At 47.5% G+C, this 26914-nt stretch overlaps 1 protein-coding gene across 1 annotated transcript in view; it reads left to right on the forward strand.

Annotated features, from left to right (window-relative positions):
- Nucleotides 1-26914, forward strand: part of DNAH1 (dynein axonemal heavy chain 1) — a 3604831-nt gene that overhangs the window by 3038061 nt on the left and 539856 nt on the right. The window contains exon 62 of the mRNA XM_069644003.1: nucleotides 23041-23190. Coding sequence (XP_069500104.1) covers nucleotides 23041-23190 — 150 coding nt within the window. The remainder of the gene's footprint in view (nucleotides 1-23040; nucleotides 23191-26914) is intronic.

A 26914-nucleotide genomic window follows, 5' to 3' on the forward strand; every position in this document is an offset into this window, starting at 1 on the left:
GAAGAGCCCTCTCCTGATTTAAAGGAGCGCACCTTTTATTCATTGTTGTCTTTTTCGCTGCTGCTGGCCTCAACCCTGGGTAGTGCAGATTGCTCCAGACGTCCTCCTTCTTGTCCCCACGACTGAAGCCGCAGGAACCATGAGTCTTCAGGAACTACCAGGAACAACTGCCGTGGCACCAGCTTTTCCCCAACGGAATAAGGTACTGTGCACAATTGGTCATTCTCTCCGTCTGACCAGCTGGAATCGGGGTAAACCCTATTCCTCCACGAAGATTTGTTCTTTCTTCCCTCATTCTTATAACTTTTTCTTCCATTCGACAATCTTTAAGAACTCTTGGCATCTCGAATCTCGAACTGTTCAACGTGTGATCCTCGGCACTGAGCATCTGCTCGATTGACACTGGCGCAGGCCTATTGACTTTAATCTGTATCTTTGAATAAGTCCTCAAGTCTCCTTGCTTTGAAAAAGTATTGCCTATGATTTTTATCCATTTTTCCCTTGTTTGAAATTATAAAGTACAACGTGGGTTTTAACTTCGTGAGCATTTCTATCCGTGGGTACGCGTTAGTATTGCAACACGGGTCTGTCAATTCCTAATGTACTTACCTTGAATTTACTGGAACAAGTGGAATCGATAGTTTGTAGTGTATTTTACGTGTGGTTCCGAATTTATAGAAGTGAAGTGTTTTCTAATAGATGGTTTAAAAATAAATGTATTTATATTTTTCTACCTGAAACCTTGAGACAGTGTTTGCTTGAGTCACAGTAATTGTGGTCCTTTGTGTAATCTCTGCTACTGCTCATTTACTCTTGAGATAAGTCTGGCTGCTCTGCTACTGCTACCACTTTAACAGTGTAGTACAGGCTTGTACCAAAGGTGAACTTGTATTACCACTTGTAGTCTTAATTGTGTGTAGTGGTCCCCAAGGGCACTGTACAGGATACTGCCTAACACTCAGGACCACAGCCCTCACACCAGCACCTTGCCTCTGGATCCATCCTCTTGGAGGAGGACCATCAGCTTCTTTCAAAGATTGTGTTGGCACTGGTAACACACTCAGAATGAGGCAAGAGTTGATGCTACACCTATTTTCTGGTGCAGATGAAGTACGGGGCTTAAGTCCTCCAATTCCAAGAGCATATCATGGTCTTGGTCTTCCTGTGACTTTTGGACATCGTGCCTCCTGCATCCTAGTGGCTCAGGATCTTGCGTGGTGAGCCCTGCGAGATGACTTGCTGAGAGGCACGTTGTTTCATCAACCTTAGCCCCATGTGACAATGGTCGCGGATGCATCTCTGACTGGTTGGGGTGCTCACCTGTTGGATACAGACGTGAGCAGACTGTGGCCTCCCGCAGAGTCTCCGGAACACATTATCTTGCTGGAGCTGAGGGTGATCAGGCTGGCCCTGGTTGCCTTCCTCCCCTATGTAAAATGCAAGACTCTGCTGATTCTTTCGGACCACACAGTGGTCATGCACTACCTCAAGAAACGAGGTGCTGTGGGATCCTTGTCTTTGTGCAGATAAGTAACGTGACTGTCATTCAGGGCTCTGGAGAATGGCTTCTCTCTGACCACAGGCCATCTGGCCTGAAGGGAGAATGTCACATTGGATGCCTTCAGTAGGCAGTCTTCAGCCTCCTACGAATGGGAGCTCTTTCACAAGTTCTGGAGGAGATGGGAGCTCTTCCACAAATTCTGGAGGAGATGTCCTTTTTATGAATTTCCTGATACGGTAGATCTAGGAGGTGCACTGACGGTCGCTAGGACCTTCGACCTCCTTTATGCTTTCCTGCCGATCCCTGTCATTCCTCTGGTTATAAGGAGATTGCACCTGTTTAGAAGCACATTGATCCTGATCGCTCCATCTCTGGATCACAGAACGTGGTATTGTGGTTTCTGGACATGTCCATCTGCCCTCCCTGGCGCCTTCCAAGGAGAGTAGACTTGCTCTCCGAATTGGAGGGGTGGCTTCTCCACCCGAACCTCAGCAGCCTGAAGCTTCATCCTTAGCTTCTGAGAGGCTGAGATACAAGGAGTGGGACTTGACTTGTTGGATGACGTCCTTGATGTGCGCTTTTCAGCTCTGAGACCCACTACAAGGTTTATTTATGCCTGCAGATGATGTACATTTTCGGCTTTGTGTTGGGAGAGGAATCTGAACCCTTTATCCTTTCCATTATCCCCTGCCCTTGGCCCAAGCAGGCCTGCAGATTAGCACTGTCAGGGGATACCTTGCCGCTATTTCGGTTATCAAGAGGTCCCTGTTAAGACGGATTTCAAAGGGATTGTGTCCTCTGATGTATTCCACATCTATGATAGGTAATGTCCACAGCTGTGCTGCTTTGGAAAATTCTTTGGCGTAGGCGTCCTGCGTCGATGACGTTGATACGTTGTCCCTCGAGGGCCTCCATCGAGGGTCGACGTCACCGGATGTTATATATAGGATGCACGGCGCCCGTAGCCTCATTTCTGTTTTTTCCACAAACGTGTTTGCTTCGGAATCTCAGCGTGCTCGATTCTTCAACTTTGAAAGCGATGTCTTCATCTTCTTCTACCCCGAAGTCGGGCTTTAAGAAATGTCGGGACTGCGGTTCCAAAATGTCCATCACGGACCCGCACCACGTCTGCCTCTGGTGCCTCCGCGAAAGCCACACCACCGACGACTGCAATGACTGCCAGTCCCTGACATCGAAGGTCTTGCGGGAGCAGAAGAAGAAATTAACGGTAGGTAGGGTGTCTAAACCCCGTAAGTCGAAATCTGCTGGGCTTTTGACCGACGACTCGAGGGGCGCCTCTCCGCGTCGGTGTAAATCCAGGGGGTCTCAGAGTGGTTCCCACCATTCCTCTGCCTCTTTGAGGCATTCTCAGAAGCGCCGTCACCGGTCGCCTTCCCCGCCCTCGTCGAGGACTCTGCCAGACGGTGGTTGACTTGTCCCACCAAGTCTTCGTCGCGGGCAGAATGGGATGCATTCCGCCAGCAGATGACAATTTTCAAATCGCAAGGCACAGTTCCGGCTGCGCCTTCGAGAGAAGCGGCAAGGAAAGGGGTTGGTTCACCACTCGCACGCCTTTGGGCTCGGGCAATCGGCGCGATCATCGGGAGCCGTCAAGGTCCCGATCGGACAAGGATGATCGCCATAGCCGTGCCAGATCCAGGTCCCAGTCCTCGACGCCATCGAGACCGTCGGAACCTGTGAAGCCTTCTAAGAAGTCGTTGACGCCATCGGCGCCGTGTCCGTCGAAGGAGGCTCTCAGGACTCCGCCCTCGAGAAAGTTGTCGACGCTGTCGGCGCTTCGTTCGACGCCGATTCCCTCGGCGCCCTCAGTGCCTTTTGTGGAGGATTTGCCAGAGGTGCCCCGGAGGGCTGTGGAAGCTCAGAGGAAGGCTCTCAGTAAATCTGTAAGGCCTGTTTTTGAGCCCTACTCTGTTCCTTCTCCCAGATTGGATTTGTTCTAACCTTTGGAGTATATTTCAGAGGTGGAGGAAGGGGCTGATGAGGAGTTGGTTGTGCCGCCTGATGGCCCTGATGACCTTTTGCCTGCTCACAGTCAGATGGAAGACCTTCGTCAGTCCTTGCATGATGCCAGTGGTCTTGACACCTCTCCGGAGGTGGAGTTTGGCAGGCCTGAGCCTGGAACACCTGCCGAATCCTCCTATAGGCGTCTCATGTCCAGGGTGACGGAACACTTGAGGTGGTCTGCTCCACCTGATGGACATCCTGGACCAAGGTCCACCCACTGACCCGGTGTTGCCATTTCACATGGCTTTGCAAAGAAAGGTGGCGGTGGCTTGGACTGCTCCGGAGAGTCTCCCGGCAGTTGGTAAGTCACTTCTGAAAAAATACTGCCCAGCCAGTAGTACTTGTCGACGCACCCTCCAGAGAGTTTGGTGGTGCAGGCGGCTATGGCCCCGGCGAAGCAGGCTACGTACCCTACCATCCCTCCTGACAGGGACGACAAGCGCTTTGATGGTTGGGCGAAGAAGGTATTTTCTTCTGGGGGTATGGCTTTGAAGGCAGCCAACTCTGTTTGTGCCTTGGTCAGATTCACTCACACTCTGTGGAATTGTGTATCTTTGGTGGCTGAGCATATTCCCGAATAGGAAGAACGAGATGGTTTTCTAGCCCTCGTGCAAGATGGCAAGGATGCCATGTGTGAATCCGTTCAGTCAGGTCTGGACTTGGCGGACTGCGTCAGCTGGTCCATGGCTGCGAGCACCGTGATACGCAGGTTTGCGTGGTTGCGAAAGTCGGGGTTTGCTCCTGATGTGCAATCCCGGCTTCTCAACATGCCCTTTGATGGGATCCATCTGTTTGGCAGCAAGGCTGACGAGAGCCTTGAGAGGTTGCAGACCTCCAAAGCTGCAGCAAAGTCTTTGAGCGCTGCAGTCCGTCAACCTCCGCCTTTTCGTCCTAGGGGACAGCAATGGGAGGGGAGGTTCCTTTCTACTCTTCATTTGGTAGATCGAGAGGAGCTGCCAGTCAAAGGGGCCAACGTTGGAGTGCCAGAGGTGGAAAGCAAGGTACTCGAGGTGCCAAAGCCGCTCGGGCAGTTGCCTCTTTGCCCTTAGGCACTACTGCAGCCACGTCAGCTCAGTCATGAGGCCATGTCCCATGGTTCGCCAATTGGGGGCAGACTTGCGCAGCATCTTGGAGAATAGCGAGCCATTACTTCAGATGTGTGGGTTCTGGAGATCATAACCCACGGCTACTGTCTGCCCTTCCGGCAGAAGCCTCACGACAATGCACTGGGGAAGCTCTCTTTGAAGCGGCCGGATCCGATCCTTGCTCAGGAAATCCTATCCCTGCTGGAGAAAGGCGCCATAGAACTGGTGCCTGTAGCGGAGAGGAACAAGGGAAGGCATTCCCCTTATTCTTTTATCCCGAAAAAAGACAGGGTATTGAGACCCATCATGGACTTGCGTTGGCTGAACAAGCTACTCAGGAAGGACAAGTTGAAGATGGTAACTCTTTCTCAAGTCCTCCAGGCCCTTCAAATTCAGGATTGGTTGGTGTCTCTCAACCTCAAGGATGCTTACTTTCATGTGCCGATTCATCCCAAGCACAGGAAGTACCTGAGGTTCGCGGTTGGCGACTCGCATTTTCAGTTTCGGGTCCTGTCGTTCGGATTGACCTCGGCCCCGAGGGTCTTCACCAAGCTGATGGTGATCTCAGGAAAGGGGGGATTCACGTCTACCCCTACCTGGACAATTGGTTGATCGGGCGCGTTCTCCCGAGCAAGCCCTAGATCATCTGTCCGTCACCTGCCACTCCCTTCACAAGCTGGGCTTCTCCCTCAATTTAAAGAAGTCCCATTTGACACCTACCCAACAGCTCCAATACATCGGGGCAGTGCTCGACACATCCCTGGGGCAGTGTTCGCCTCCCCAGGTGAGGGCTCATCACATTCTGCAGATGGTGGACAAATTTCAACGTGCCCAGAGTCTCCCGGCGTAAGAGTTCTTGAGGTTGCTCGGCCTCATGGCATCCTGCATTTTCCTGGTGCCAGAGGCCAGGCTGCGGATGAGATCTCTGCAGTGGGCTCTCAAGATGCAGTGGTCGCAGTTCTCTGGCAGGATGTCGGATCCCGTTAAGATTCCACCCTCGGTCATACAGGATCTTCTGTAGTGGGCCGTCGAAGGCAATCTGATGAAGGGAGCGCCATTTTGGCAACTTTGGTCGGTGGTGAGGATCGTGACGGACGCTTCCCTTACGGGTTGGGGAGCTCATGCCAACAAGTTGACAGCCAGCAGCTGTTGGTCTCTGTCGAAGTCCAGACTCCACATCAATCTGTTAGAGCTGTGGGCTGTCAGGCTAGCCTTGAAGGCTTTTCTGCCGTCTGTGCGGGGGAAGAATGTCCTGATTATGATGGCCAATACGGTGGCCATGCACTACCTCAACAAAAAGGGGGGGGCAGGGTCACTCCCGTTGTGCAGGGAGGCGATGCTGATCTGGTTCTGGGTCATCCAGCAGGAAATCTCGATCTCGGCAGTTCATCTGGCCGGAGATGAAAACGCGGCGGCGGACACTCTGAGCAGGCAGAGCACGGTCTCTCATGAGTGGGAGCTGGCTCAGGAAGTTCTGTTGGAGATCTTCGCCCTTTGGGGAACCCCACAAGTGAATCTCTTCACCACCAGTGTCAACCGGAAGTGCAGAAGATTCTGCTCACGGGAATTTCCTCCAAGAGGAGCCTTAGGGGACGCGTTTGTAGTGGAGCGGTCCTTCCCACTGCTGTATGCGTTTCCTCCAGTCCCCGTCATTCTGCAAGTGTTGCAAAGGTTACAAGGTTCCGTTCCCGGATGATCTTCATTGCTCCGGCATGGGCCAGGAGAGCGTGGTACCCGGACCTTCTAGACATGTCCATCTGTCCTCCACACCGTCTTCCCTACCGAGACGATCTGCTCTCACAGGAGAGGGGTCAGGTTCTCCATCCAGAGGTCAAGTCTCTCAGCCTTCATGCTTGATATCTGAAAGGTTGAGGTATAAGCATTGGGACCTCCCCGAAGACGTGATGGAGGTGTTGCTTTCGGCCAGAAGGCCCGCAACCAAGTCCCTGTACCGTTGCCGTTGGAAAATGTTCTGCGACTGGTGCAGGGTACAGAATGTGGATCCTTTCCAATGGTCCATTCCTTTGGTTTTGTCTTTCTTGCTTTCTTTAGCCCACAAAGGCCTACAAGTGGGTACCAATAAGGGTTACCTGGTGGCGCTGTCTATATTTAAGCGCTCGTCTGAGGAATTTTCTCATTTTAGGATTCCTTTGATTTCACAGTTTCTCAAAGGGCTAACTAATGTGTTTCCACCGTCGCCTTTCCAGGTGCTGGGATGGGATTTGAATTTGGTTTTAAAGTTCCTGATGGGAGCTCCGTTTGAGCCCTTACATTCTTGTCCGTTGAGACTATTATCCTTTAAAACTGTGTTTTTAGTTGCAGTTACTTCCGCATGCAGAGTGAGTGAGTTGCAGGCACTTTCCGCCAAGTCACCCTTCACTGTGTTCCATAAGGACATGGTTGTCCTTAGGGTGTGGCCTTCTTTTCTTCCGAAGGTTGTGTCGGAATTCCATTTGAGCCAGAAAGTAATTTTTCCAGCGTTTTATCCTCCTCCACATCCTGGTAAGGTAGAGGAGAGGCTACATAGGTTGGATCCTAGGAGAGCTTTGCGTTTCTATCTCTCACGGATGTCGCGGGTCAGAGTGGACGATCAGCTCTTTGTTGGTTATGCTGGAAGGCGTTTAGGCCAGGCTGTTTCCAAGCAGACCTTGTCCAGATGGATCATTTTGACGATCTCTGAGTGTTACCGTTTGGCAGGAAAGGACCCTCCAGTAGGCTTATGGGCTCACTCTACTAGGGGTGTGGCTGCCTCCTTGGCTCTACAGAGGGGCGTTCCGATTCGCAATATTTGCGAAGCAGCCACATGGGCCTCTGTCCATACTTTGGTGATACACTATTCCTTGGACTCTATACATGGGCAGGATTTGGCCTTTGGTAAGGCAGTACTCTGTTCAGCAATTTGATTGGGCATTCTAAAATTATGAAATTGTAAATTCTTTTCCCACCTCCATACGTTGGTACTGCTTTGGGAGTCTGTCATAGATGTGAAATACCTCAGAGGACACAATTCCCTCGAAGAACAAGTTACTTACCCTGTCTGGGAACGTTCTTTCGATGGGATGTTCCACCGACGTATTCCACATCGAACCCTCCCAGCCTGCCCCTCTACAGAATTTCTTATGCGATTGCACTTTACGTTTCCGCAAGGCTTTCTGCAGTCATACTGGCAGGAGATTGGTGCCACACTTTCTGGGAAAAAACTACAACTGAGGCTACGGGCGCCGTGCGTCCTATATATAACATCCGGTGACGTTGACCCTCGACGGAGGCCCTCGAGGGACAACGTATCGACGTCATCGACGCAGGACGCCTACGCCAAAGAATGTTCCGAAGCAGTACAGCTGTGGTCATTACAAGTCATAGATGTGGAATACGTCGGAGGAACATCCCATCGAAAGAACATTACCAGATAAGGTAAGTAACTTGTTCTTCTGAACTCTGTCCTGGTGGGCAGAGGTTCAGAAGGCCAGCCTAGTTTCTTGGAACAGGGTAACCTCTGGACAAGCCAGACCAATCAAGGTAGCTATGGTCTGCGGTCAAGACTAGGTCTCAGGAGGGGTTAGGGTCACTGAAGGACCTCAATGAGCACACAGAGCAAGGACACTTACAAATAACTCCCAGACAGGTGTATATATTTCAAAAATATAAACACTTTTTTAAAATGTTCTTTACATTTTTTTTTTGGATTGGCTAAACAAGTTAACCTTTCAAAACAAATCTTTTTTCTTTTTAAAATTAGTACAAATCTTAGTACAGATCTTTAGTATGACATAGCTATACAAAGAAAAATGATTGCAAGTTAATTCATTAGTGATCAAGCCTCAGATGATCATGAGAATCACATTCATGTTAAAATCACGGATTTATAATAAAAGTGTCTGAAAGTTCAAATTCAAGTTATATCATAAGATGGCAAGATCTTCTTCAAAAACTGTATGGTTGCTTTTCGAAGAGTTATTTTGCTTGTAGTGAATATTTCATACCATGCATCATCAACAGTTCTCAAAACACATTTTGGTAACATAAACTTATAGAGGTAAAATTGTCTTTGTTCTGATACAGCGGCACACTCAACTAATATGTGCTTTAGGGTTTCCCGGATGGTCTTATCTTTACAAAATCGACAAAACCTTACATTTGAACCGATAAGGCCCCTTCTGGTTAAAATGTCATTTGTAGGCCATAGGTTCAGACGAAATCTTAAAATTTCAGATCTCAATTGATGAGATGGGCATTTTGCCAGATAATCAGCCATATTGCGTAGTCTTTTGTGACCAAATCCAGATCTATCAGAATCAGCCAATGATAGGCATTTATGTTGGGTGAGGATCCAATCATATTGATATAATTTGGTTTTTGCTTTCATCGGATTTTGTAATAGCATCTCTACTGTTATATTTGCCTTTCAACACATTTATTACAAGGCCTTGTAACTCAACACACAGTAAATGAATCACAGCAATACTATCAAACCAACACAACACTATCAATACAAGATATATACAAGAGCATTGGGGTCTAAAGGGTTAAAGGCACAAAATATATTCACAACCTTGAAGGGAAGGAAAATAGGCAGTGCAGGTAGTCTTTAGTCCCCTTCGACATCAAACACACACCTAACTAAGAGGCAGTCCAAGCCCCAAGAAGAGAGGAGCCTTATGCTCAATAGTACATGCAATGTAGGCGCATGCAGTTGTTCCAATGGGCAAAACGGGGTCCTTTCAGGGGTCTCTAGCAGCTCAGGAAGGTGGGTGAGGAGATGAAGAATAGATTCCCACTATTCGAGGAGGGACTCCACTTGAAGGCAGAGGTGATTCAAAGGTTCAGGAATAGTTCGCTAGTTCTCACTAGCAGTGGAAAGGAGAGGGACCCCCAGCAGCCACTCCCGCGTAAAAATGGATGGAGGCGTTAGGGGCCACCGGTTAGGGATGCGATTACTCACCGACCCCCAGCACACTCCGGACCAAACTTCACCAGTCGAGTCCACTTCAGTTGCAGGTTCAAATGCGGCAGTGTGACGGCTGTGCGGCTTTCAGTTCCGAAGATACAGTGATGATTCCCAAACGGGACAGTGGGGATTTCTCCGTTCCTGATGGATGGATCAGGCCAGTTTCACTGCAGCAGACTTCAGGGCCAAGAGGGGCACAAATGCAGTGCACCTGCAAAGATCGTTGCCACGGCTGGGCAACACAGTAACCGTGTTTACTCCGGTCCTGGCGCACTCGTCTCACTTCAGACCTGGGAACGCCAAGTGTACGAAATTCAGTGTGAGGGTGCCGTGGACACAGAGATAGCAGTATACAAAGTTTCGAGGGCCTCCTTGAAGCGGCAGCGGAGACAGAGCAAAGGTCCTGCGTAAGCTGGTCAGCCCACTGGTTGGCCCAGGGACACTTCCGAGAAGGCTTACTTGCAGGTTTTGTTGAAGGTGCCGAGAATAGTTGGTCCCACTATTCTAATGGTTTGAAGCACCTTTGCAGACCTTCTAGAGCGACCAGATGCAGAGGGGTCCCACGGGGTGACAGTGGGCTCAGGGTGCCAAACCTTACAGCGGTTCCTTGGCCCGCCGCTTCTTAGTTTCAGGATACTTGGGTCCTATCCTTCGTTCAGTGAGAACTCCAGAGATCGACGTGGTATAGTTGTTTGGGGCCTCCTCTTATCCAGAGTCTCCGTTGTGCCAAAAGGAAGAGGACCCAATGGGAGATCTGCTCACAATCACACACTCCATACGTGGACCAATCATGGACCACGGTGGTCCCAGGCATTCACAGCACTCCAGACTCTCTGGCACCCAGGATGTTTATTGGGGACAGACACCCATCCCACATCCTGGAGGCACACACACAAGGCATGCAGAAGCCCGCAGAAGCTTGTCGTTTCACGGGAAACTGCATGACCAAATAAGGACTGACACGGATCGGCTCGACCTGGGGAAGGCAAAGGGGCAAAATGGCCAAAGGACAGGACAAAGTACCTAGTGGCATGGCCATTTTGGAGCCAGGCCACCTATTTGTGCCAAATGTGGTAATCACGGTTTAAATAGCATGAAAGGGTTTAAAATTACATGAAAAGATAAGCTGCCACCAGCCCTCTCCAGGGCACATCTCCTAAAAAGTCCTACGAGAGTATCTAGGGTCTTTGGAAATCACTAGGAGACCCAAGTGCACTGTACTGTAAGGTACATTGTGCACTTGTTAGATTTTGCAGAAATGTTGCAACATTGGAAAAGGACTAAGGGAAAAAAAAGACTCCCAGTACTGACTGTCTTAAGGGCATGTCAGTTGCCCCATAAAAAGTGAACGAAAGGCCAAAGGAGCGCAGCTGAAGGGTGTGCTTCTCTGGCAAAGTCAGACCATAGTGTTTTAAACAGCAGCAAAAGGTTTGGGGGTGTACAACTGGAGGGAAAATTACATATAAAATGAAATCTTTCCTAACACTCACCCCTCCCAGACCTAAGGACAGGGGGAACTAATCCACCCCTGGATGAGTCTCATGTTCAGGTCGGTTAAGCATTCTGGACAACCCATCAGCATTGCTATGTTGGACACCTGGCCTATGCTCAATAGTGAAGTCAAAGCCTTGCAGACTTATGGACCACCTGTGCAACTTTGGATTCTCTCCCTTCATGTTCATTAGCCACTTTAAGGGATTATGGTCAGTTTGCACAGTGAAGTGGGTCCCATAGAGGTAGGGCCTCAGCTTCCTTAGGGGCCCACACAACAGAGAAACACTCTTCCTCTACTGTGGACCATCTGAGCTCTCTGTCCTTAATCGGGCGACTAATGAAGCCAATAGGGTGTTCCTTACCCTTCTCATCTACTTGTGATAGTACAGCTCCTATCCCAGTGTCAGAGGCACAATAAAGGGTCTTTGATAATCAAGGGCCCTGAGAACAGGGGCCTGGCACAAGCAGTCTTTTAAGCCTTCGAAGGCCTTCTCACACTCTCCAGACCAAGTTATCTTCTTGGGTTTCTATGGAGTGGTGAGAGCAGTCAGAGAGGCAGCTATGGTGCCATAGTCTGCCATGAAATTTCTAAAGTACCCGGTGAATCCTAAAAAGGCTCTCACTTGGGTCTGAGTAGTGTGGGTAGGCCAGTCTTGTAATGCTTGTACTTTACTGGGTAGAGGCTGTATCCTCCCTCCACCTACTTCATGTCCAAGGTAGCCCACTGATCCTTGTCCATTCTGGCCCTTACTGGCCTTTATGGTCAAATGGGCCTTCTGAAGAGCCTGCAACACAATCCTAAGGTGTTGCACATGGTCTTCCCAGGTGGCACTGAAAACTGCTATATCATCCAGATATGCAAGACAGAATTCAACCAACCCATGCAACACATGATTCACAAGCCTCTGGAAAGTGGCAGGTGCATTCTTCAACCCAAAAGGCATTACCCTGAACTGGTAAAGACCCTCTGGCGTTGAGAAAGCTGTCTTCTCCTTGGCATGTTCTGCCAGGGCTATTTGCCAATAGCGTGCAGTGAGGTCAAATGTGCTGAGGTATTTTGAGGCACCCAAAGTATCCACCAGCTCATCTGTTCTAGGCAAGGGGTGTGCATCTGTCTTGGTGACAGCATTCAGAGCCCTGTAATCCACACAGAACCTCAACTCGGACGTACCTGCTTTTGGAACCAATACCACTAGGCTGGACCAAGGACTACTAGAGGGTTCAATCACCCCAAGATTCAACATTTTGTTGACCTCTGTCTTAATGTAAGACCTTACTTTGTCTGACATTCTGTATCCCCTACATTTGGTAGGTACACTGTCTCCTGTGTTTGTCATGTTTGCACCAAGGTGTCAAACCATGGGACTGTGAAAACAAGGGGGAAAACTGCCTAAGCAAACTTTTCACCTCTGATTGCTGATCAGAAGTCAGGTGAGGGGCCACTTGGACACCCTCAGTGTAGCTGTCTGAAGGACTTCTCTGGAACAGGTGAGGGAGAGGTTCTGACTCCTCTTCCTCAACATCTGTAGCCAGCAGCAGTGCAGCGATTTCAACTCTTGGGATGAAAGTGTTCAGTCTATTCACATGGAACACTTTTGGAGCCTGACCAGCCCTTCCAAGGTCCACTAAATAGTGACCTCACCCAGTGACTCCACCACTGTGTAAGGGCCTGACCGTTTGTCCTGTAAAGCTCTAGGCCTTATAGGATTCATGATCAGGACTTGCTGACCGGGTGTGAAATTGATGAGGGAAGCCTTCTGGTCATACCAATGTTTCACCAGGCTTGCCCTGCCTTCAGTTTCTCACTAGCTAGACCCATCAGGAGTACCATCCTTTTTCTGAGCCCTAGCACATAGTCCACTACGTTGGTAGTAATAGGGGGAGTGGGCATCTCCCATCCATCCTTGACTATGGCCAAGGGTCCCCTCACAGGGTGACCAAACAGAAGCTCAAAGGGGCTGAAGCCAACACCCTCCTGTGGTACCTCTCTGTAGGCAAACAGTAAGCATGGTAACAGAAGCTCCCCTTTTCTTCTTTTCTTCCAGTTCCCCAATCATGCTTTTTAAGGTTCTGTTAAACCTTTCGACATGACCATTAGTTTGTGGGTGATATGCAGATGAAAACGTATAGGTGACACCACATTCCTTCCACATGGCCTGCATATGCTTTGACATAAAGTTGCTGCCCCTATCAGACACAACTTCTTTAGGGAAGCCAACCCTAGTGAATATGCCAAGTAAAGCTTTTGCAACTGACTTGGCAGTCACAGTTTTTAATGGGATGGCCTCAGGATATCTGGTGGCATGGTCGACCAGCACCAGGATAAACCTATTGCCTGAGGATGTTTGGGGGCCAAGGGGACCAACAATGTCAATCCCTACCCTCTCAAATGGTATCCCCACAACTGGGAGTGGTACCAATGGAGCTTGGATTGTTGAGCCACTCTTACCAGATAACTGGCAGGTGGCACAACTCCTGCAGTAACTTTCTACTTGCACCCCCATCTTGGGCCAGTAGAGGTGCATGGATAACCTCTGCTTGGTTCTCTTAATTCCAAGGTGACCAGCAAGGGGCACTTCATGTGCCAGCTGCAGGAGGAAGGGTCTTACAGCAAGGGGAACCAACAACCTCCTGTGGTCTCCTTCTGTAGACTCTGTAGGCTCACTATACAGGAGCCCACCTTCCCAATAGATCATATGTGTTCCAGGAGGTTCACCCTCAAGCTGGGCACAGGCCTGTCTCCTTAGGCCTTCCAGAGATGGGCACTCACGTTGGCCTTTACTGAATTCTTCTCTGTCAGGACCACCTTCTACTAAGTCTTTTAGTTCAGGATGGTCATTTGGATCAAATACTTCAGGCAACACCTCTACCTCATCAGGTTCTGGTGTTTGACCAACTACCTCCACCTCAGTGGTAGGTGAGTTAGGGGGAATATTCTCTTTCCCTCCTTTAGCCTTGGGTTTCCCCTTTGGCTTGGGCACTGAAGTGGTCTTGGCCAGTGCTGCCCTTGTTTGAGACCTTGTGCAGGGCCTTTCTGCTGTATCTCCCACAAGCCCTAAAGCTCCGAGATCATTTCCCAGCAAGACCTTTCCTGGGACATATCTCTGAATGTTCCCTGGAATCCTGACTACTCTACCATTTAAAGTAAGATTTACAGGTATTACTGGGAACTGAAGAGGTGGGCCATGAGCCAACTTAGTGGTCCTCAGAGGAGCTCTGGCAACTTCCTCTGGGTCTACCAAGGTAGAGTCCACTACAGTTCCATTACACCCACTATCTCTAAGAGCAGGAGTATCAACTCCATTGATTAGCACACTGTCTTTAAAGTAGTGCTTGGTATTGTCTGGAATCCTAGTATACACCTCTGCGACATTAGGCTCCCAGGAACCAAAAGAAACTAAAATTACCTCCAAATTGATCCCACTGGGGAAGGAATCTGAGGAGAAGGATGCTCCTGTAATCTCTTCTTCCTCATAGGAGCAGAAGGCCAGATTAGCAGAGTGGACCCCGAAGGGTTTGACCTTACATCTGGGATCCCCCTTCACATGGTCACTTGCTCCACAAGCCACACATGATCCACTGGGTCTGTTGACATAAGGAGGCTTACTGTAACCTGAGTTCTGTTTTGGAGGATAACCTCCACTACCCTGTGTGTTTTCTTGTGACTTACTCTTATTCTTCTTTTTGTGGCCCTTTTGGGAGGAAGTTTTATCAGATGGCTGGTAGGGAGAATTCTTTTCGAGGGCTAATTTCCCTCACCTAGTTAGTCCCCCAGTAGATATGCAGGATTTCTGGAGTTTATTTTTTCCACCTGGTAAGAGTGTACATCTTTTTTTCCACTCTTACACGAATTTTGGCCTATGTGTTGTTACTCATTGTGTGATCTTGGGCACTGGAGCACACCACTCCAAGTGCCCCTGTTCTTGTATGGGTTACACCGCACCTTTAGTGTAGTAACCCAGGGTTGTCTTTAAGACTTCCCCCCTGACTCGATTTCGCTGGGGCTGACTACTGTCCCTCAGATAAAGGTAAAGTTGCCATTCACTTTACATAGTCATTTTGACCACAGACCCAGTACACCCCATCTTACATGGGGTATTGGAAAGGGCTAATCTGTACCCCTTTTCTCTCTGTACCTCCCTGAGCATTGTTTCGCTCTTTTAACATTTAGACTTGGCTGGTGGCAGTGGTATCTACCCTAACTTTTCAACTGCGATTATATTAGATAAACGTGGTACTGTTCTTGGCTATTAGATTAGCCTGAAACATAAACCCGCTTGACCAAATCGTCTTTCTTTTGGCTCTGGTTGGGTTTATTCACCATTTCTTTTTGTTAAAGTCCTTCTTGTGTTTTATTTTGTGCGTCAAACTACGTTCACCTTCTTTGTTCACCGTCTTTTTGGCGGGCTTCTGCAGAGAAGCCCGCCTCAAGGCACCTGGGTGTCTAGGTGGGCTGAATGTGAGGGAGGGGTGTAGTCACCCCCTGCACAGGGTATCCTAGGAAACCCAAGTTGCACTTTGCCATGATTGGCTGAGGTGGTTGTCCTGGCTGTACAACCCCCCCCCCGCTGCGTGATTGACAGCCAGGCTGTGTGAATGGGGAGTTTTTCACATAAAAGGCAGGTCTCTTGGGCTAGAAGTCAGAGTCGCCTCTGGAACTACAAAGAACCGAAGAGAAGCAGAGAGAACGACGGCTGCTGCAACTACCCCGTCCCGGTGAAGCCCTGCTACAGTCCTGAGCTATCTACCCTTCGACGACTAAGAGAAGATCCTGTCCGGAGTCTTCTTCCCTTGAGCCTGGTGGGGATAACCAGCTCATCTTCTTCAGCCAGAGATCTCCGCCGTGGTCGGAATCGCTGCACACTGCTGTAGTGGTCCGGATAGCCACCTGCTGAGCCTCTCCTGTTTTTAAGGAGCACACCTTCTCGTTGTCGCTGCTGCCGGCTTCATCCCTGTGTGGTGCAGACCCCCTTCAGACGTCCTCCTTCACAACGAAGCTCCAGGAATCGTGGGTCTGCGGGAAACCAACAGGAACAACTGCCAGGGCTCCAGCTGCATCGTGGAAATAAGGTACTGTGTTCTACTCGAGGAAACTGGGTGAACCCCTTTTTCTTCATCTTCAAGGCTCGTCCTTGCCTTCCCTCCTTCTTATAACATTTGCTTCTGAACATTGACAATATTCAAGTACTCTTGGGCTATACGGAATCGTGAACTGTCTAACGGTGTGATCTTCGGCACAGGCCTCCGGTGTCATCTAAACCTGGCTCCGACCCTTTGACTTTTGAACTCCTGTTTCTGAGTGTTTCTCGATTCTGTTTGCCTAACCTAAATATTGCCTGTGATTTTTGCCACCAACTCCCTCTGGGTATCTCAGGTGCTAAGTGTGTTTTTGCCCCGGTAGCATTTCATGTCACGGATACGCGTTTTATTTAGTAGACCGAACTGTCAAAAAGTGATCTCAACTGTATCCGCGGTATCGTGTTTTGTTCATAACACTGGTTCATTCAAACACAGGGTACTTACCTTGAGACTTACTGTACAAAGTGAATTGGTTAATTGTAGTATATTTAAAGTGTGGTTTTGTTTAAAGTTTAATAGAGGTGTTGTGTTTATAACTGATGGTTTAAAAATAAATGTACTTATATTTTCTTTACCTGAAACCTTGAGTCAGTGTTTGCTTGAGTCACAGTAATTGTGGTCCCTTTGTGTCATCTCTGCTACTGCTCATATACTCTTGAGATAAGCCTGGCTGCTCTGCTACTGCTACCACTATAGCTTAGTAGTACAGGCTTGTACCAAAGGTAAAACTTGTATTGCCACCTGTAGTCTTAATTGTGTGTAGTGGTCCCTAAGGGCACTGCACAGGATTCTGCCTAACAATCGCCCACCCTCTTTATCTTTGGGCTTTTCCCCCTCCTCCTGCTTACCAGGATGAGTCTTGTCCTTATGGGACACTCTATGTGACACCCACAAAACTGCTGCCATGGCTAGCTTCTTACGACCTAACTCCTTTGAATCTGCCAAGTGCTGCTTAGGCTCAGGGGAAGAAGATGCAAAAATATGTTCAAGCATGACAAGACATATCAGACCCTCAAAGGTGGAAGCCTTATATACTTCAACCCAGCCAGACAAGTTCTTTAAGGACTCAGTTACATAAGACACCCAAGTACTTCCTTCTTTCTTTTTGTACTCTCTGAATCTCTTCAAGTATTGGGCAGGAGTCTTTCCAAACTTTAAGATGAGAGTTTGCTTCAACAGTGCAAAATCTGCTCTCTTAGCCTTTGACATTTCCATAATGGCACTGTAGCCAGAATGGGGCAGTCTGCTAAGCAACCATGCAATTTTATCAACATTGTCAACCTGTTGAACTTCAAATGCATACTCAAAAGCATTCAGCCAGTCCATAATGTCATTCTTTTCATCATACACACTGAGCAGATCTTTAGGAAACCTTGGATGAGTGGAGGACCCAGACCCATGTCCAGGACCCTTAGATCCATTGGAAACTTGAAGCTTGGCCAGTTCCAACTAGTGATCCCTGTCCTTCTGTTTTTCTGCCTGCTCTACCTTCAGCTTGGCCATGTTAAATTCAAGCTCCTTCTTCCTAAACAGCAGTTCTTGTTTCTTGAATTCAAGCATGGCCTCAGCATCAGCACTGGCAGAGGAAACATTGGACATCACATCATCTAAATCCTCGTGTGTCCCATGGATAAGTGCAGAGACAGACTTGTCAGTTCTGCCAGTGAGAGCAGCCCCACCACCTTCTGCACTTTCCTTAGGAGCTATGGCACCAAGTTGTGACTCTTGCCATTCCATGATTCTTTGACTCATTTCCATTTTTGTGCCTTGAGCAGGTAAACCCCTCTCAGCACACATCTTTTGTAATGTTTCAGATTTAGAAGCATTTAAGGTTAACCAAGGTACTTGTTTCCATTTTGTTAGACAGGTTTTTGGCCTTTTTCAGTTATGTTACAACAATTCACTATGTGTCCTGGGTAGGAATAACTCGAAATGCCTTCACTAGTGTGCAACACTGAATACCTTCAGTCCTATCCCACTGCTGTACACCAATTTGTTAATTTGTTAAGACGGATTTCTGAACTCTGACTTGGTGGGCAGAGATTCAGAAGGCCAGCCTATTTTCTTGGAACAGGGTAACCTCTGGACAAGCCAGACCAATCAAGGTAGCTATGGTCTGCGGTCAAGACTAGGTCTCAGGAGGGTTGAGGGTGTCTGAAAGACCTCAATGAGCACACAGAGCAAGGACACTTACAAATTACTCCCAGACAGGTGTATATATCAAAAATATAAACACATTCATTACAAGGCCTTTGTAACACACAGTAAAAGAATCACAGCAATACTATCAAACCAACACAACACTATCGATACAAGATATATACAAGAGCATTGGGGTCTAAAGGGTTAAAGGCACGAAATATATTCACAACCTAGAAAGGAAAGAAAATAGGCAGTGCAGGTAGTCTTTAGTCCCATTCGACATCAAACACACACCTAAAAGGCAGTCCAAGTCCTAAGAAGAGAGGAGCCTTATGCTCAATAGTACATGCAATGCAGGTGCATGCGGTTGTTCCAATGGGCAAAACGGGGTCTCTTCAGGGGTCTCTAGCAGCTCAGGAAGGTGGGTGAAGCGATGAAGAATAGATTCCCACTATTCAAGGAGGGCCTCCACGTGAAGGCAGAGGTGATTCCAATGTTCAGGAATAGTTTGCTGGTTCGCACTAGCATTGGAAAGGAGCGGGACCCCCAGGGCCCACTCGTGCATAAAAATGGATGGAGGCGCTAGGGGCCACCGGTTAGGGATGCGATTACTCACTGACCCCTGGCGCTCTCCGGACCAAACTTCGCCAGCCGAGTCCACTTTGGTTGCAGGTTCAAATGCGGCAGTATGACGGCTCTGCGGCTTTCAGTTCCGAAGATACAGTGATCATTCCCAAACGGGACAGTGGCGATTTCTATGTTCCTGATGGATGGATCAGGCCAGTTTGACTGCAGCAGGCTTCAGGGGCCAGAGGGACACAAATGCAGCACACCTGCAGTGATCGTTGCCACGGCTGGGCAACACGGTAACCGTGTTTACTCCGGTCATAGCGCACTAGTCTCACGTCAGACCTGGGAATGCCAAGTGTACAAAATTCGGGGTGAGGGTGCCGTGGACACAGAGATGGCAGTATACCAAGTTTTGAGGGCCTCCTTGAAACGGCGGCGGAGACAGAGCAAAGGTCCTGCGTAAGCTGGTCAGCCCACTGGTTGGCCCAGGGACACTTCCGAGAAGGCTTACTTGCAGGTTTTGTTGAAGGTGCCGAGAATAGTTGGTCCTACTATTCTAATGGGTCGAAGCATCTTCGCAGACCTTCTAGGACGACCAGATGCAGAGGGGTCCCATGGGACGACAGTGGGCTCAGGGTGCCAAACCTTCCAGCGGTTCACCAGCGGTTCCTCGACTCAGCTTCTTAGTTTCAGGATACTTGGATCCTATCCTTCATTCAGTGAGAACTCCAGAGATCGACATGGTATAGTTGTTTGGGGCCTCTTCTTATCCAGAGTGTCCTTCGCGCCAAAACAAAGAGGACCAAATGGGAGATCTGCTCACAGTCACACACTCCATACGTGGACCAATCATTCACAGCACTCCAGACTCTCTGGCACCCAGGATGTGTATTGGGGACAGACACCACAGCCCACATCCTGGAGGCACACACACACACAAGGCATGCAGAAGCCCGCGAAAGCTTGGCGTTTTGCAGGAAACTGCATGACCAAATAAGGACTGACCCGGATCGGCTCGACCTGGGGAAGGCAAAGGGGCAAGATGGCCAAAGGACAGGACAAAAACCTTGTGGCATGGACTTTTTGGAGCCAGGCCACCTATTCGTGCCAAACGCGGTAATCACGGTTTAAATGGCACAAAAGGGTTAAAATTACATGAAAAGATAAGCTGCCACCAGCCCTGTCCAGGACACATCTTCACATCTCCTAAGAAGTCCTACGAGAGTATCTAGGGTCTTTGGAAATGACTAGGAGACCCAAGTGCACTGTACTGTAAGGTACATTGTACACTACTTGTTACATGTTTCAGAAAAGTTGCAACATTGGAAAAGGACTAAGGGAAACCAAGGGCCTCATTACGAGTCTGGCGGTAGCAGTGCCGGAAAAACCGTTGGGCTGCCGCCAGACCTGTAATACCATTCCGCCTCCGTGATTGCTGGAATCACCGGGGCATTACAACCCCATAGGACTCCATGGGGATGGGGACCATGGAAACACTGGTTCCGTCTATGACAGAACCGGTGTTTCCATGTCCGCCTGCAGGCGGGTGGTGTTACTTCCGCCAAGTCAGACCTGGCGGGAGTGACACCTCCCGCCTGCGGGACTCGGAATCAGCCGGTCCGGAAAGAACGGTGGCGGCGGATTTACCGCCACCCTGTTTACGGACCGGCTGACTCATAATGAGGCCCAAAGTCTCCCAGTGCTGACTGTCTTAAGGGCATGTCAGTTTCCCCATAAAATGTGAGCGAAAGCCCAGAGGAGTGCAGCTGAAGGCTGTGCTTCTCTGACAAAGTCAGACCATAGTGTTTTAAACAGCAGCAAAAGGTTTGGGGGTGTACAACTGGAGGGAAAATTACATATAAAATTAAATCTTTCCTAACAGTCCCTGGATAGGGCTTATTCTTCACAGTTCCCTCTGTCATGCAGTTCTTGCAGGGTTTCTGTAACCAGTCTTCTCCACAGCAGTTTGTTGTCCTGGCGTCTGATTTAAATTTGGTTTTGACTTTCCTTATCGGAGCTCAGTTTGAGTCCCACCATTCATGTTCTATTAGAATGCTCACCCTTAAGGTGATTTTCCTGGTTGCCATCACTTCTGTGAGACGTTTGAGTGAGCTCCAGGCGTTATCTGTTAATCCTCCATACTTTTTCTCCAAGGAGATGATGACTTTGAGAGTTAGGCCCTCTTTTCTTCCAAAGGTGGTCTTGGATTTTCATCTCTCAAATGTGTTTTTTCTCCCACCTCATCCTTCTAAGGCAGAGGAGTGATTCCATCGTCTGGACCAGTGCAGACCCTCAGCTAGTATGTTTCTCGGACGAGATAGGCTAGGAAAGATGACCAGCTTTTCATTGGTTATGCTGGGGCTCGTGCTGGCATGGCCCTGAATAAACAGACCTTGTCAAGGTGGATCATTCTCTGCATCTCAGAATGCTACATTCTGGCTGGAAAGGATGTGCCTGTGGGTCTCCGAGCCCACTCTACCAGAGGAGTGACTGCTACCTCTGCCCTGCAGAAGGGTGTCACTGTCCTGAGCATTTGCCAGGCAGCAACTTTGTCATCTATAAGCATTATTGCTCTGATTCACTTTCGGGATAGGACACCTATATTGGTAGGGCAATCCGCCAGAGTTTTCTGGGCTAGGTGGTGTGCTTAACCTCTGAGGCCTCAGATGCCATTAAACGGGTGTTCATCATCATGAAAGATAAATAGAACCTTTCCACAGTAACAACTTAACTGTGTAAACAACTTTACAAAGTTTATTCTACAACGCATACATACAAAGGCTCTTTCAGGTCTCCAAGGATTTCATCAGGCACAGAAGAGGCCCTACCAATAATGGTTAGGTGATACATGTTGGAAGGCAGCTGATACATGAACCTCAGCCTGAATTCTAGGAGCGTCGAGTTACAGGTGAGTATTTGCTTCTTGAGAAATGTTGACATATATATATATATATATATATATACATATATATATATATATATATATATAACTATAAAGAGATATCCCACCAATGGGTTTCAAGTGACATCTGATAGACAAAGCGAGCAAAGTTTGAGTGGTCTATGATGTCACTCAGAGCTCTGTGATCGAATACACCCTATAGTCATCTCTAATTTTATGTTGTCTGTGCCCGCTGTGCTCCTTTTCCATGCAGTTCACTGTCCCAATGGATGAGCATTGCAGGGGATGACGAGGCATGACAGAATTACTTATTGCATAAAAAGCACAGTCAGGCCTTCAATGATGAAAAATGTATTTGTACCTGGTGTCCTGCCACACACCTTCACCGCATCCCTTGTGCCTGCTGATTAGTATGCATGGGAGCTTTCTAATGTTGGGCCCCTGTTTCTGTGGATTCAGCTGTGAGGGGTGGTTCAGAATTCATCATCAATACAATACATTAATATGTAATAATGACTTTCATAATTGTTTGCTTTGATGTCAGAATGGGTAGTCATAAATCATGAGGAAGAAGGAGTGTCGCTGTGTCGTGGGTTTTTAGACAGAGATGGGGGTCTTTTGGTTCCTGAGACTCCCCTGGTCAACCCAATGTGGAAGCAATAAATGCTGCGATATTTTGTTTTAAATCTAATCCTCTTGACAAAACATGTAAGGTACCCAAAGGAGGCAAGTATCTAAAAAAAAATGTTTTTAATATATGCAAAATAATGAGGAAAGAATCAACAAGAAATACAAAAAAAGAAGAAAAGCAATAACATAGGCCTCAAATCACATGAAACAATTTGGTGTAGTGTGGCACTGTGAGGGGTGGTTCAGGAATGGAGCCATTGAGTGTTTGTTCCTGTGGGAGCTGTGCAAACCACGTAGGAGAGGTGGGTGTGCAGATGAGTGTGCAATGTCAGCTCAGAGAATTATGACTTCCTTTTTAAAATTTTTTTATTGTGTATATAGTTAATATAAACGTGTATGCAAATGTTCAAAAAGAAGAATTCATCATCAATACAATACATTAATATGTAATAATGACTTTCATAATTGTTTGCTTTGATGTCAGAATGGGTAGTCATAACATTCTGCATAGTGTGTAGGCAGTAATTGGATTTAAAGGAATCCAGTTGCAATAAGTAGATAGTTGTTGACGCTTTCTAATTAAAGCCATGTGCAAGTCCTATTGCTGTCAAGACCTTTCATTGCAGCACTCTTTCATACCTCATCTCTCTGTCCTCTTTTCCAGGAAAAGGATAATGGAATAGATGTGGTGAAGCTAAGTGACCGGGACTACTTGCGTAGCTTGGAAAATTCCATACGCTTTGGGAAGCCCTTCATGTTGGAAAATGTGGGGGAGGAGCTGGAACCTGCCCTGGAACCAGTACTACTGAAACAGGTAGCGTTGTCTTTTAAAATAAATCAATTTTGCTTTAGGCCTCTTCACCAGATGTAGATTTGAATACATAAAAGTATAGTATGACCACAAACTGATTGTTGATTTTCATACTTTATGTTCAGTGTACAATGTTCAACGAATTAGACGGTTCTAGGTCAAATGTTCGAATGCAAAGGATCGAATGACCAAAGGGTCGAATCAAAAGGACCGAAAACCAAAGGGTTGAATTTTTTTATTTTTTTTATTTTATTTTTGGGGGGTACCCCCCAAACCTCTGTTTATGGTGCAAAAACCACTTTTTCTTTACTATATGAAAACCAAAAAATAAAAAATATTTAAAAAAAAGAATTCGACCCTTTGGTTTTCGGTCCTATAACCTCGACCCTTTGGTCATTCGAACCTTTTGGTGTCGAACCTTTGACCGGACACCGAATTACACTTATTGGAAATATATTACACAGTTTTAGGCCTCTACACCATGACTGGTATATGCTATTTATTTGGATAGCTAAAAAGGTTGCAAAATCAGTATAAGTATGAACTTCAATATGGATCTTTGGATACCAATGTATTACTGAATGACTCTTTGAGACATGATGGCATACAAATGTTCCCAAATCAAATGTTCTTTAACATGAATAGTCTATCTTGGGCCAAGACAAATCTGTGACACAGATGCTATTACACCTAATGTTCTAATTTATAATGATGCCTTAATATCCACTTTTTTATAACTTGGTTTTACACTGAAAATTAATATAAACATATTTGTTCAAGTAAAATCTATATTGACTATTTATTTCTGTGTTGAAACTCCAACCCACAACAGCAGTCTTGCACTTTTGATCTCCTGTAAGTGCCCATCTTTGGAGACTGACAAATTGACTCCTTTTTGCACAAGGTGTCAAGAAATAGTATAATATTGTGCTCTCTTCTTTCGATCTTTCAGAGTGTTTTACCTCCCAATTTGTAACCAAACAGCTTTCTTTTCACAATAATAGAAGGAGGTCACTGTTTCTTATAGTTTGCAATTTTCTGAATTACATTTTGGAATTTTTACCTCAAACTTTGCTTTTATGTTTTGCTCTTTGGGTTCCTCTTCACAGTAGGTTTTGGGGTAATTGTTCTAAATGTACTTTTAATTGATTAATCTTGTATTACGCATCTTATACCAGGGATCAGTCTTTAAGCGCGGGCTGGGATTCAAGCCAGTTTTGCTCTGCGTTGTGTTGTTCCAAGACAAACGTGTTTTCCCGGAGCTATCCTTCCAGATTTTAGATTCGTAGTTGTTTTTCTTCTATTAGTTAGCATATTTCTAGGAGAGTCAGCCACCGCCCGTCGCGCTTCATCACATACAAGTAGATCTTTAATCTACAGTATGTGACAAATCCCACTGTCTGTCTCTTGGGGTGTAGGGTGGGTAGCCATGGAGGCAGGTGCTGCAGCCTGCTAAGCAATTATGGACCCATCTTGTTCTGTACCTTTAATGGACCTTTGTGATCGGGAATTATTTGTTAAAATCAACCTCCCCTCTGGGTGCTTTGGACCCCATTTCCTGCCATATGCCAAAGTGCAGTCCCTCCAGCAGCCCCTTGCTGAATAGAGATAACACCTGCTGTTTGATTGCAGGGAGCCCTGAAGTCAGAAGCAATGTAAAACAGTGAGGGAAAAGCCAACCTGGTGTACGTCAGTCACTGTGCAAAGATGTTTCTACTTCTAAGTTGCAGTCCACTAGCAAGTGAGGCGAGGTGAGACAACAGACTCCATAGCACTGCTGCACTTGGCCCTTCCTGCACAAGCCCTAATTGGAAATCCAAGCTTATGGCAAAACCATGATAAATGCTTGACCCGCCAACCCAAGCAATAAAAAGGCTGGGATAATGGAGCAGCTGGCAGCCCAGCTTCCAACAGAAAGTGACCAATAACATTCCCTGTTGTAGGATCATGTTGTAGAAAGAGCAGAGAGGAAAAGGCAAAGCTGGAGAAGAGGGAAGGAGGCAAGAGAAAGGAGAGCAGAGAGGCGAGGGTAAGGTTGGAGTGAGGTCAGAGAGGAGTCGATAGAGGAGCAGGAGAAGTGGACAAGAGAGTTCATAACTAAGTAGGAGGTGGAAAGCAAGGACCTAAGGGACATCAAAATGAAGGAGAGTACAAGGAAAGAGGTGGAAAAGCAACAGAACGAGAAGGTGGAGGAGAACCTGAGGTCGGAAGGAGACCCAAAGGAACAGAAGAGGTATGGGAAAAGAATGAGAAGTGGACAGACATCCCACAGGGCGGGATAGAACAGACTGAGAGGCGAAGCAGGCACACAGCAATCCTGATAGAAGGGAACTGATGAGTCATAGTAAAAAGCATGTGGCAGAGCATCATGGTAGTAAAGCAGTCGAGAGGTGAGTATAGTGGAGATAAGAGGCGAGAAGAGAAAGAGATGACTTCCTTAGGTACTCGGTCATCCTGGATCATCAAGCAGGGCAGAGGAAGGTGGGGTGTTGGGGAACAGAGACGGGGTCCCCTATCAGTGTGTAGACAAACAATACCGAAGCAAGTTTACAGAACAGCTTACATGCCCCACCCTGTGTCAAAACTCTGAGGGTTGGCCTGGCAAACCTCAGTCCTTACCTCTTGTCTCTTCCTAGACCTAATGTTCAAGCACATTCAGTCCACAATGCGGTGTACACCAATACCTCTAAGTCCTTCGGTACCTAACAGCAATGTCGACAATTCATAATTATAATATAATATTATAATAATATTATAATGATATATAATAATTTAGTTCTTATATAGCGCTAGACACCCATAGGTCTCAGAGTGCTGAAATAACAGAAGACATTATTATCCCACAGAGTGGTACTCAATGTATCGATGTCGGTAGGATGAAAGGTAAATTGAATATTCTGGGATTCGAACCTGCCACAGCAGGCAGCACACAGATATCCGGGGTGATCACTTAGCTCACTGTGCTATCGGACCAATGATACTTCAGGAGACAGCTTCAGAGGTAAATCACAGTCAACCGAGGCAGCCAGTGTCACCCAGGTGAGAGGTCAGCCTAGTAAACATGCCTGACCACAACACGTCCCCCACTTCCACACCCCGGTGGGAGGACATCTTTTCAGTTTTCTCCAGCAGTGGTACCTAATTACCACAGACAAGCGGGGTGCTCTCCTTTCTATGAAATTGCCATCCTCTGGCATTTCCACGAACATCGCCCAACATTCCTCCCTCCACAACGGAGAAAAAACATCTTTCAATGCTACGGTGCAAAGTTTGCTTTCCCCCTTCAAAAGGAGCAATAGCACATGTCTCATGCAGCCAGTGGGTACAAGGCATTTATTCACAATAATTTCTGGTGAAGAAAAAGTCAGGCGGTTGGAGACCAATTCTAGACCTCTGCCTCCTAAACAAGTTCATCCAGTCACAAACCTTCAGTATGGTCACGCTGCCACACATCCTCAGTCAGTTGCATACTTCCATGACCCTATCCATTAGCGCCATAGACAATTCCTAAAATTTAATTTGCAGGATTTCACTTTCAGTTATAGACCGCATATCTGTGCCAAGGGTATTCACGAAATACCAGGCCCCAGCAGTGGCTCAGCTCTGACGGTCTGGTATACACATACACCCATACTTCAATGATTGGTTGGCTCCATCTCTTCTTCAGGCCCACAAACACATAAGAAGGACGATCCTTACACATCAACGTCCTGCAGTTGAGGGCAGT

Source organism: Ambystoma mexicanum, chromosome 2p (genome assembly GCF_040938575.1).
Source record: "Ambystoma mexicanum isolate Mex_15411 chromosome 2p, UKY_AmexF1_1, whole genome shotgun sequence".
In the NCBI taxonomy this organism is placed as follows: domain Eukaryota; kingdom Metazoa; phylum Chordata; class Amphibia; order Caudata; family Ambystomatidae; genus Ambystoma; species Ambystoma mexicanum.